This window comes from Aethalodelphis obliquidens, unplaced genomic scaffold (assembly GCF_003676395.1).
Source record: "Aethalodelphis obliquidens isolate GAN/ISIS:26980383/991018 unplaced genomic scaffold, ASM367639v1 scaffold2, whole genome shotgun sequence".
Classification (NCBI taxonomy): domain Eukaryota; kingdom Metazoa; phylum Chordata; class Mammalia; order Artiodactyla; family Delphinidae; genus Aethalodelphis; species Aethalodelphis obliquidens.
This window is the reverse complement of record NW_020837946.1, coordinates 94,446,554-94,458,818: the sequence shown is the minus strand read 5'-3', so window position 1 is coordinate 94,458,818 and position 12,265 is coordinate 94,446,554. Positions and strand designations below refer to the sequence as shown.

At 44.5% G+C, this 12,265-nt stretch overlaps 1 protein-coding gene across 4 annotated transcripts in view; it reads left to right on the top strand.

Moving 5' to 3' along the window:
* The window catches only part of MGAT5 (alpha-1,6-mannosylglycoprotein 6-beta-N-acetylglucosaminyltransferase), a 366,943-nt gene that overhangs the window by 205,810 nt on the left and 148,868 nt on the right, over positions 1 to 12,265 (top strand). For all 4 annotated transcript variants that reach the window (XM_027077962.1, XM_027132531.1, XM_027132535.1 and 1 more), the window contains exons 5-6: positions 4,208 to 4,284; positions 5,312 to 5,401. In XM_027077962.1, the coding sequence (XP_026933763.1) occupies positions 4,208 to 4,284; positions 5,312 to 5,401 (167 nt within the window). The remainder of the gene's footprint in view (positions 1 to 4,207; positions 4,285 to 5,311; positions 5,402 to 12,265) is intronic.

The following is a 12,265-nucleotide window of genomic DNA, read 5'->3' as shown; positions in this document are numbered from 1 at the left end:
TGGGTGTGTTTATGGCATCTTTCGTCACTTCTCCTGCTGTACATGTGCTCTTCCTGAGTTGTAAGCATTTTTGATAATAAGAAAAATGTTCTCTTAGATTAAACCTAATATTTGACCTCCTACTACCCTGATAAAACAACAGAGTTTTTTGCACCTAGGGTACCCTGCCTTTTTTCTAATACCTGGTTGACGGTACCATAGAATCAGTTCAGAGGTGATGTTTTCAGTGCAAGATGCTACTTGGGCTGGTGTATGAGGGTAAGAGATGAAACTGATTCCTAAACAGTAGAAGAGCTGAGCTTCTTTGCTTACATTAACATCTTCTTTTTCCTTTGCCCTTTCACCGTTAAAAAAAAAAGATGACCTGTGTGAGAGGGTGGGGTGAACAGCAGGGAGAGCCTTCTAGTAATGTATCTTGGCAGAATCCTGACACCTTTTGTGGGGAGGGGCCTCATTAAGCTAAGTGTCCCCTGAAAAGCCGTCACGTTAACCTCTTTTGGCCTGAATTTTTGTGGGTTTTTTTAACTAACCTTAGGCTGGAGGTTCTTGCAAAGGTAGAAGTGTCTTCTGTGGACACAAAGGAATGAAAACATGATTCATTGAGTTTTTGTCATTGTGATGGAAACAAGGCCGGGAGCTGTCCTGTGGGGTGTGCTGAAACTCCTCAGGACCTGGGAGGTAATGGAGGGTCTTGTTCAGGTTACTTACTGGGGGTTGGATTCTGTGAGCAGCTCGGCCCCATGGCGCTTCCCGGGTCTCCCTTTCACAGATCCCTTCCACCCAGAGCCTCAAGTCATCCAACTACACTTTTGGAAGCCACTGTCTATTCAAACCCACCACTGTGTAACAAAATAATGAGAAAATTCCTCATTAGACCATGGAAATGCAGAGGAGCCCCTGTTGGATTAGCTGACACACTGCTGCTTGGAAGAGGAGCAAAAAATGCTGGTCTAGCAGGGGTCTCAGCTCCGACTCATTCTCCCTGAGCCCAAGGGTCAGGCCGGGGATGGTGGGGAGGCAGGCAGAACATGCGTATGTTTATTCAGCCCAGCAGCACTCACTGAGTGCCTGGTGATGGAGCAGAAAGACGTAACCTTCCCACCTCCTAGGAGGGGAGGTGAACAGATGTGAACAAGAGAACAGGATTGCTCACTGTGGTGGGAGGGCCAGAAGCCACAGGGCAGCACTCAGCCCTGACTCGGTCCTGACTCAGCCTGGGGATGGAGAAGGATCAGGGCTCTCTTCAGGTGGGGATGCTCGAGCTAGGTCTTAAAGGGGGAGGGGCTTTAAATGGGTGGAGGGAACCGGGAGGGGTGACAGGAAGGGCACGCCGGAAAGGGGAGTGCCTGCAGATGTCCTTTAAAAAATCAGTTCAGGGCTTCCCTGGTGGCACAGTGGTTGAGAGTCCGCCTGCCGATGCAGGGGACGCGGGTTCGTGCCCCGGTCCGGGAAGATCCCACATGCCGCGGAGCGGCTGGGCCCGTGAGCCATGGCCACTGAGCCTGTGCGTCCAGAGCCTGTGCTCCGCAGGGAGCACGGGAGAGGTCACAACAGTGAGATGCCCACGTACCGCAAAAAAAAAAAAAAAAAAAAAGTTAGTTCAGCAGGTCTTTGCAGAAGCGAGGGTCCTCATTTGGGGAGTCTCTTAGCATAGCCAACATCGGGGTCTGTGCCTGTTTTTGTAAATAAAGTTTTATTGGAACACAGCCACACCCATCCTCCCCCTGTCGTCTGTGGCTGCTTTCCTGCTACATCCCAGACAGAGACCATGTGGCCTGCCCAGACTAAAATATTTATTGTCCAGCCCTTTACGGAAAAAGTTTGCTGACTCTTAGCATAACTTTTTTTTATTTCTTGAAACTCTTAAATGAAGAGGACCCACACTGCCAGCAACTAGGCTTTGCCTGCAGCCTTCACGGACCTGCTGGTTTATTTTAACACTCGGCGATTTCTCTTCGTCCCGCACTGCCGTACCTCCAGCTCACCTCATTTCAATAACTTCTGGCTCTGAACATCTGGAACTAGAGTAATACCTCTTGTGTGTAAAGAAAGGGGAGTAATTTACCCCTGAGTATCTCGGATGTCTGATTATCCCAACCCTCGGCTGTTTTGGACTCTGCTTAATTTCTCGGAACCTCTGCTGCGTCTTACTTGCTTAAGTAGTAAACAAAATTGGAATTTAAAATAGTGATAGGAGCAGTAGTCATTGGAAAGCACTTCTTTTCTTTGGTGAGGGAGCCCGTCTGTCAGTGGATTCTGGAGCTGCCTGTCCCCGTACACATGAGAGAGAAGGGGAGCTTTAGGGAGAGCCACCATTCAAGCCTGCATTTATTTTAAAAACGAAGAGAATGCATTTCCAGAAGCATGTGCATTTGAAATATTGCTTTCCTGGGTATAGTGAGTGAAAGTTGCGTGGAATTATACAGCAAATGCCAACTTTTAAGCACCTGCCATGGTCTGTGGTATCATGTGATGGGAGGGCCAGACCAGGCTTCTTACAAACGTTAACTTAAATATTTAATAAGACCTGGATGAAATAGAGGTGCAGTTATTCCGATTTTACAGATGGGGAAACAAAGCCTCCAACTAACTGTCTTCCATGTTAACAACTAACAGACACTGCCTCCGACCTATGATAAGGAGGATATTGATTTTACACTCTAGTTATCCTTAGGTTGATATTGTAGTTGGGGATCTAATTTCCGATTAGTACTTGGTATAGGAAACTGTCAGCAGTGAATAATTGGGACATTTTCCAAGCATGTGCAGAAAATATAGTTGGTCCAAAAACAGAAGCATGTAGGTTTAGGGTTGTCGGCCTTTCCAGCTGAAATGATTGTTCCTAAACAAAACACTGATCGTAACTATCTTCTCCTTAAAACTTTTCAGTGCTCCGCCACCCAGGCCCTTAGTACAAAGACCAGAGTCTTTATTTTGGTGCTTGAGGCCTTTCTGGTTGGGCGCTGCCTCTCAGTACCTCGTCCTAATTCACTCCAGTCAGACCAGGTCCTGCATTTGGATGTTTTCCTGAACACCATCTCTACCTTGTCCCTCTGCCTGGCTCGCTCCTTCATCTTCACATCTCAGCTGAGATGTCACTGGATCCAGGGAAGCCGCGTGTCCTTCCCTTGCCCCGCCCTAACATAAGGCCTTTTACACTGCTGTTCACTTGTTTACTGGTTTGTCTGTTGTCCATCACTAAAGCTTCTGGGAGGCATTCTTTTCAGTTTTGACTCTGTAGTTACAAGGAATAGGAATCTACTCTAGCTTGCTAATACAAAGGGAGTTTATTGGGAGGAAATAGTGGAAGAATAAGGAGATCTTGGTGGAAATTTAAGAACCGGGTCTGTAAGAAGGTGCACCTTGCAGATGCATGTTGTGGCTTTCTGAGCACATGGTTCTCTTCGCCTTTCTCTCTCCTGTGGGCTGCCTCAGCTCAAGCGCATGTCTGTTTTGTTTTATTGAAGTATAGTTGATTTACAGTGTTGTGTTAGTTTCAGGTGTACAGCAAAGTAGTTTCGGTTATTTTTATATATATATATATATATATATATATATATGTACACACACACACACACACACATATATCTATTTTCTTCAGATTCTTTTCCCTTATAGGTTATTAGTAGAGTTCGCTGTGCTCTACAGCAGGTCCTTATCATTTATCTATTTTATATATAGTAGTGTGCATCTGTTAATCCCAGACTCCTAATTGATTCCCCCCGCTTCTCCTTCGGTAGCCATAGGTTTGTTTTCTATGTCTGTGTGTCTGTTTCTGTTTTGGAAATAAGTTCATTTGTACCACTTTTTTAGATTCCATGTGATAAGCACACGTGTTCCTGAAGCTGCTCATGGCCTCAGTTTGTCCTCATAGCCTAGCCTGGACTCGCCGGCCCTGCGACCCTCCTAATCTCATGACTTCATTTCCTGCCCCCCACTCACATGGTTTCTCAGTTTCCCAGTTGCAGATTTTCAGGCAAGCACTCTGGTTGGCCCGGCTCAACCTTTGCGGCTGGGCCATGCATGTCACAGGTCTCTGGCAGTGCTGGAGGTGGGCTCTGGTTGGGTCAGGTCCTCCCTGCAGACCAGTCAGAACTGTCGTCAGCTGGAGGGCCTCCCAGGGTAGACTTCTCTTTTCCTTTTCTCTCTCTGACCCTCACTTTCAATAAACTTGATAGTATCCTTTGTTGTTTTTCCTCCTTTTCAGATATCATTAATGGAGCTCAAGAAAAATGCGTATTGCCTCCTATGGATGGCTACCCCCATTGCGAGGGGAAAATTAAGGTAAGGCAGAAGGGATGTCCATTCGTCCCCATCCTCCTTAATCTGCACGAACAGCCGCTTGCTTCCCCCACCCTCCCTTCTTCTCCCCAGCGATACACATGGGCAAGCGAGCCCTTTAAGGGAGTCATTTAAGGGGCGCCTCAGTCCTGCCAGTTAGGGGCTGTGGCCATGACAACCCTTCCCTGCTTATGCCAGCTCTGTGGGGTTAGTCAACAGTGACTAAGTGGCCAGACTGAAAGGGCTGGGCTATTGCAGGCACCTGCGGTGGCTTTGAAGCTGTCACTACCACCCCCTTCCCATCCTCCAGCAGGTGATCCTTCAAGGGCCAAAGACAAGGGGCTGCCATTATTTAGTATCCACCTTCCCTCTGCCCCAGGCCTCTGCTGTGAGGTCTCCAGATCGAGCTTTCATTGTCACATTTGCATGTGCAGTCGAGTACCCAGACACTCTTGGCCATTCTTTGACTCTTAACATTTTTTTTCATCCCATTTATACGGCCAGCCCTTGGGGAGACCACTCTCCTTCGCAGTGGTTTGCAGAGAAAAGTTAGTGTTCAAGCGCCACGTAGGATGGTGAGACCAAACCACAGGGCGTTTACCTAGCCTCCGTTTGGGACTCACCGCACGCTGAGCTCCTGCCCTCGTCCGTGCGCTCTCTCCCAGGCACTGTGCCGAGGCTTGTGAAACTGTAGTTCTCCGGGGAGGGGACTCTGATGCCGGGGCACTGCATTAGGCACTTGCTCTTGATAAAACACTCCTTGCCGTTGCTTCTCCCGGGCTGCACTGCAGGGTGTGTCTCATGGCCTCTGTCCACTCCAAAGGCCTCTGTGCTAAGGCCCAGCTCAAGCCACGGTCGTCCAAGAGCTGAGCATCTGTCTCCTGACCTCAGCCCAGGGATCCCGAGCTTCAGGCCACGGCTTGAGCCAGCCCGCTCCCCCTCCGAGCCCTCGCCGTCTCTGTTGGCAGGTGTGCCTGGCCGCAGAGATCAGGCTGCTCATCGGCGTTCTCGCCTTCTCTGGTTGTTTCAGTGGATGAAAGATATGTGGCGCTCGGATCCCTGCTACGCAGAATACGGAGTGGATGGGTCCACCTGCTCTTTTTTTATTTACCTCAGTGAGGTGAGTAGCTTCTTGTGGCTTTGTGGGGTGGGGGTGGACGGTCTGTTCTGTAGCTGAGCCTGGAATCTGAAAGGCTGAAAAACAGGTATTGTTTTCCCACGAAGGGCCTGTGATTCCCTTCTGCGTGACTCTCCTCTGTCCCCAAGTAGCGTGACTTTTTTTTTTTTTCTCCTTGAGGGAAGAATAGTCTGAGTTCACTGTTTAATTTTTTCCCAATTAAAAAAAAAAGGTAGTAAAATACACCTAACACAAAAATGTAGTAAAACTTCTTAACCGTAAAGTGTAAAGTTCAGCGGCCTTAAGTCCGTTCACACTGCGACCGTCACCACCATCCATCCATCTCCAGAATGCTTCATCTTGCCAACCTGAGACTCTGTTCCCGTTAAACCGTAACTCCATGTTCCCTCCCTTCTCCCAGCCCCGGCAAACACCCTTCTACTTTCTGCCTCTGACCGTGACTACTCCAAGTACTCCTATAAGTGCAGTGTAGAGTATTTGTCTTTTTGTGATGGACTGATTTCACTTCGCATAGTGTACTCAAGGTTCATCCATGTTGTCCATGTGTCAGTGTGTCCTTCCTTTGTAAGGCTTAATAATATGTTCCATTGTGTGTATAGACCACATTTTGTTACCCATTCATCTGTCAAATGGACCCTTGGATTGCTTCCACCTTTCAGGTATTGTGAATAATGTTGTTATGAACGTAGGTGTACACATAGCTCTTTGAGGCTCTGCTTTCAATGCTTTTGGGTATAGATCCAGAAGCAGAGTCGCTGGATTATATGGTAATTATATTTTTAATTTTTGGGGGAACCACCAAACTGTTTTCCACAGCGGCTGCACCATTTTACATTCCCACCAACAGTACACAAGGGTTCTAACTTCTCCACATCCTTGCCAGCACTTGTTATTTTCTGGTTTTATTATTATTATTGTTTTTTAGTGGCCTTCTGAATGGGTTTGAGGGGGTATCTCACTCTGGTTGTGGTTTGCATTTCCTTAATGATTAGTGATGTTAAGCATATTTTCATATGCTTATTGGCTGAGTTAGCTATCTACTTACAGGCTGAATTATTTACTTTTTTCCCCTTTTTATCTGAATTTCATTTGTACCCTTGAATTTAAATAGCAGCTTTTTTTCCTTTTTTTTTAAGGGCTACATGGCATTTTACAGACCACATGGAATTTGTTACATGCTTTAGGGATCTCCATTTCACCTTTAGAAAGGTTAAGGGGATAGGGTGGGGTTAAGACTTTATCCAGCGCCAGTTACTGGGAGAGAACTGAGTAGGGAATGAAAACTCACCGGCTGCCCCCCTCCCCACCCCCGTTATGGGCAGGGGCAGCAGCCCTAGGGGCTTGTGAAACAGAGGCCAGCTAATTTCTGAGGATGTGCACTTGGCAGGCTCTTGACTGCCTTTTTTTTTTTTTTTTTTTGATTCGTGCCCCCTGGTTTTGGTTCTCTTGCTGTTTCATCAGTAGTTTAATAACAGCTCCCTGGTGATGCCATGCAGAAAGGAGAATGCCTCCATTTTGAAGCTAAATGAAATGTTTTTGCCATAGTTTCCCTTGTGGGATTCAGGTACCTCTTCTCTCTGGTATAAGGTGACAGGGACAGTTTTGGGGATGGAGGCCAAGCCAGTATTGCTATAGGGCATGTGGCCCTGGAATCTGTGGGGTTTGTCCCTCTTCCGCACCCTCACTTCTCTTCCTTCTGTAAGATCCAGTCAGACTTTTTTTTGCCAAGGTTTGCTCCACGGCCACCCCAGGGCCATCATGGGAACCGTCAGAGTTAGTGACAGTTAAAATGCCTCTTGGAAACGAAAAGCACTGAGAGGTTGGGTGTGTGATGCACTTCATTAGGTGGCTGCTGGCCAGTTGACTTTGTAGCATGTACTTGAGTGTGTTTGGAGCTTGGGTGGCCTGGGGCCGGCCTCATTTTCTTCTCCGGAGGAGTAGGGCCTGGGGCTATGGGTGAACCTTCACTCTAATGAGAAGTCAGTTAGAGGCACCTTTCCTGCCCTGAGGAAAAAGTTCCTCATTTAGTTCAGTTTTCAAAAGTTTTCTTCCCATTTCCATTTGATAGAACTTAGCCAGAGTCTAACCGGGCTCCCTGATGGACAAGCTGAGCTCATTTCATGCCTTCCAGCATCTCGGGGAGGATTGCCTGAGGTGAAGGGACAGAAAGAGGATTTGACGTGCTCACTCCAGCCTGTGTGTCCATCTCCCAAGCCAGAGCTGGGGAGGGGTGGGAGAATGGTCCAGGTGGACAGGGGCTGTAATTATATATGACCTGGTTCCCTTCCTTTGAAACTGCCACCCTACCCCTACCGACAGGGAAGGAAGGACCTAGTTAAGATGAGAGAAAAGGGAGATTCTGGTGCAGGTAAACTGAGAGGAGTGTGGGATAGATGGGGCCGCATAAAGATGTGATGGATCATGTAGCCTTCATATTGGAGCCTGGGTGTTTCCTTGCAGAACCTTTAACTATTTTTTCTCCTTTCGGGATGTGGAAGGGTACTTCATTTGCCTCTTCTACTCTCTTCTTATGCCTCTTCTACTCTCTTCTTATGCAAATGATCAGACCTTTCTTTCTGCAACACTGAATTCAGTTCAGTGAGCACTTACTGAACATCTATTGTATTCACTGATTGTCAACAATTACTGAGGACTCATTTACTTGGCACCATGCTACGCATTCATTATCTTTCAAGTCTAATGGAAGAGGAAGCATGGATACAGGTAATTAAGCCAGGAAGGGGTCCTGGGAAAGAACTAGGAACTTCTTTTTAAAAGTTTTAATCTGAAAATTACCTTGAAACTCTGGCCTTTTAAAAAAATTTTCCATTTTATCAAAGCATCTTAACAGGGACCCTGTAAGAGAGGAAAATTTAACCAACATGGCCACTTGAATAGGCAGTACTGCCTTAGAGCCTCGTAGCTGACTTAAGCTTCCGTTTCTAATGCTTTCTAAACACTGTGCTCTTGGAAAAGTTGTCCTCTTTGTGCCTCAGGTTCTTCCTTTATCATATGTTTTAATCTTGTTTTTAAAGGATCCTGCCGTGAGAATTCCTGAGCCTATATGGGAGCATGCTTAGAGTAGAACCTGGCAAATAAATGATACTCAATTTGTAGAACCGACACTTTTATGATAGGTTTTTTGGGTTTTTTGTTTTACTTCTTTGTGGGGAGTGGTTATTTATTTATTTATTTTTATTGAAAGAAAGTTGATTTACAATGTTGTGTTAGTTTCAGGTGTACAGCGAAATGATTCAATTGTATATAGTTATATATTCTTTTCCAGATTCTTTTCCCATGTAGGTTATTACAGAATATCAAGTAGAGTTCCCTGTGCTATACAGTAGGTCCTTGTTGATTATCTATTTTATATATAGTAGTGTGTATATGTTAATCCCAAATTCCTTATTTATTCCTCCCCCTCACCTTTCCCCTTTGGTAACCATTAGTTTGTTTTCTGTGTCTATACATGATAGGTTTTTGATATTGCCATTATTTGAGTACAGTTGTGGGGTGTCACTTAGCCTGTGACATTTTATGTGGGACCTTGATTCTGTCTTAGAATTGGAATCAATTTCTGGTTCTCATTCACCAGTCTCACTTAATTTTAGATCCCTAGGCTTCTGGTAACAGAAATTCAGCTGTTCCCCTTGACTTCCTTTGTCAGGATGTGCAACTTGTTCACAGTTAAATCGTGAACCGGATGCATGGAACAGCAGTACCCCTCTGCCGTTGGCTACATGAAATTATTAGGGATGTTTCCTAAAGCCACTTAATTGTGTTCTAGTATTCTGTAAATCCTGGACAACATCTATGGCTTTGTGGTGATGTATTTTGTCTAGTTTTTTTTTTTCCCTCTTGCTTTCTTTCCATCTTTTGTTACTTCATTTAACCTGTATCGTGTGCCTGGTTACTCTTGCAGTTGGTAAAATGATTGAGAGAGACATCTTCATTTGGTTTGTTTACTTGATCAGTGGATGTACTGGCGACTTTCTTTTCTTAATCCTCACCGAAGAGCCAATTCTTGTTTCCGTCTATGTTTAACTGCAGAGCTTTGACAGATATAAAAGAGGACATGAAATAAAATGTCTCCTCTATAGTCAGTCACCGGTTGAACTGAGGCATTTAGATTCAGACCAGTCTTAGGAGATAGCGCTCTTCCTGCATTTTTCTTTCCCCCAGTTGTCTCAGTGTGCCAACTCTGCTGAATTATGGGAGTATAAACTTCTGCTTTTACCTTCACCAACTTGTAGTCTCCCAGCCTTTTATGGGAAATCCCAGGAGGTAAAGCCATCAGTGTTTCCCCTTCCATTATCCCCACGGATGCTTGTCGTATGTCTGATGTTGTATTAGGGACTGGGTGTGATGCTAAAAGTCTCGCCATTGCCCTTGTTGAGTGGCAGACAATAAGAATGAAACATGGCTGAGCTGCACTGTGTGCCTGACACCTCAAATACACAGCGTCATTTCAACCTCTCCCCATCTCTGAGTAGTAGAGAGCCGCATCCTAGAGGCTCCGAGAGGTTAAGTTGCTTAGTGCTTCTGCATCGACCATTCCTGTTTCCCTTTCACGTCAAACGAAAGCTGAACTCAAGTGCAGTCGTTTGTCACCATTGCCTTTGCATTCGGTTCTATGCTTAAATCCACCTGTGTTTGAAATATGGCTCTAAGTTAGCTGGTTTCCATTAATCAGTCTTCATTGCTAGTTTAATACTCATAATTTTAATACTTTATCCCCCCTGCCAAAAAAAAAGGAAAAAAAAGAAACGGTGCCAGTCCTCCTGAACATATAACTCGTGGAAACCAGGTACTTAGCCATTGCAAGTGGTGAGGGTTGAAAGAATGATACATTAAGCAGCCTTGCGTTTCCAGATCATCGAGCAGTTCATTTTCTGTGTCTGTTTTTGTGAGCCATGTAACTAACTACTCCCATTATAGACACAAGACCCTATAAAGTAATTACTCTAAATGTCATTGTTTCAGGTGTTATTAACTTAGCCCTCTGCAGAGCCTTTTACTGCTATCAGCTTTTACAAAATTGAGAATAAATTTCTTTACCCCTATTGATATTATGTTGATAGATGGTGCTGATATATTTGACTCCCACAGATTTTTGCTATTTACACAATTATTCTAGCAACTAGCAACCATCATACCCTGCCAGACTTCTTAATTTGTTTGTACTGTTTTTTTAAAGCACTTGTGTTGCCACTGGAAGTATAGTTGCTCTGAAATAATCAAATTGCTCAGTGATTGATTGCTAGATCTTAGGATGTGTACAGGCTGTTGCTTCTAATGCCGATTTGGACTGGTTGAGTGAGTGTGTGTGTGTGTGTGTGTGTGTGTGTGTGTGTGCGCGCGCGCGCGCCTGCCTGTGTGTGTGACTCCCTCATAAAGGAACAAAAGAAGCAATTTCATGCCTTGTTCATGAATCTGTTTCTTATATTTCAGAAACAACAGGCATAAAGGTCTCTTCCTCTTTCTGTTCGCCCTTGGCAATATGTAAAACTAATATTGACTGAGCATGCTATTAACCTTGAGTTTAAATTCAGCATACTTAATCCCTTGATTAATACCAAGATTAATGTCCAGCAGCAAAGGTTGAAAGCTTAAATGTTTGTGAATGTGAGCATGAAATGAAATCCTAATAACCAGTACAATGATTTGGATTTATGGCCTGTGTTGGCTGCTAAAGATATCTTGGAAATGGTGTTGCACAAACTAATTTGTCAAAGTGGGCAGCAGTAAAGAATTGACTGTTTAAGGTTGCAGGAAGAAATCCGAATGAGAAAATATAACTAACATTTGCGACGGGTCAGGGAGTACTTTAAAAATGCCACTAGACTGTTGCCTGAGAATACCCACACACACCTTTCAAATGTCTAGCCCTTGACGTAGGAAATATACTTTCTGTGAGATAATATTTTTTTGGCGGTACCGGAGGTGACAGAGATTTATGATCGTGTTCTTTGCACTTCTTGAATTCAACCTTTACTTTTATCTTTTTCATCTGTGTGTTTTCGTGGCTCTTATTACCTGAATTCTAAGACATATTTAGAAAAAGGATTTTTTAAAACAATCCCAAGTTTACAGAACAGCATTTCTCATCAGCCTGATTGATCTCTCAATTTCCCCCAACCTCTTCCTTCTCCCAAGTTCATCCTCCTCGTGACACGTCCTCTTTGTCCGTAGTTTCATATACTACACATTTAGTTTTATATTTTATTTCTTTTTATTTTATTTCTTTATTTTTATTTTATTTTATTTCTTTTTTTATTTCTTTTTATTTTATTTCTTTTTTTTTTCACATATTACAACATTTAGATTGAGATTTCTTACTCTGACCTCTACCTTAAACAGAAATTTAAGGGTAGATGGCAGGATTTGCCAAACCCCAAACCAACACCTCTTTGCTGCTTGGAATACATGTGGCAGACTGGGGCTTTGATGCAGTCTCTCCAATTTGTTCTTTTACAAACTTTTAAATATGGTCTCTGATCATTTATTTCTATTATATACCAATAAAATATTTGTAAAGTTTTATGTTTTAAACTGTTTTTAATATGGAAAATTTCAAGCATATGTAAAAGAGATGAGTATAAGGAACCCCCCATGTGCCCATGGCTCACATTCAATAATTGTCAATTCGTGGCCAATCTCATTCATTGACCCCTCTCCCAGTTCATTATTATTGGTTTGTTTTTTTTTTTTTTACGGTATGCGGGCCTCTCACTGTTGTGGCCTCTCCCGTTGCGGAGCACAGGCTCCAGACGCGCAGGCTCAGCGGCCATGGCTCACGGGCCCAGCCGCTCCGCGGCATGTGGGATCCTCCCAGACCGGGGCACG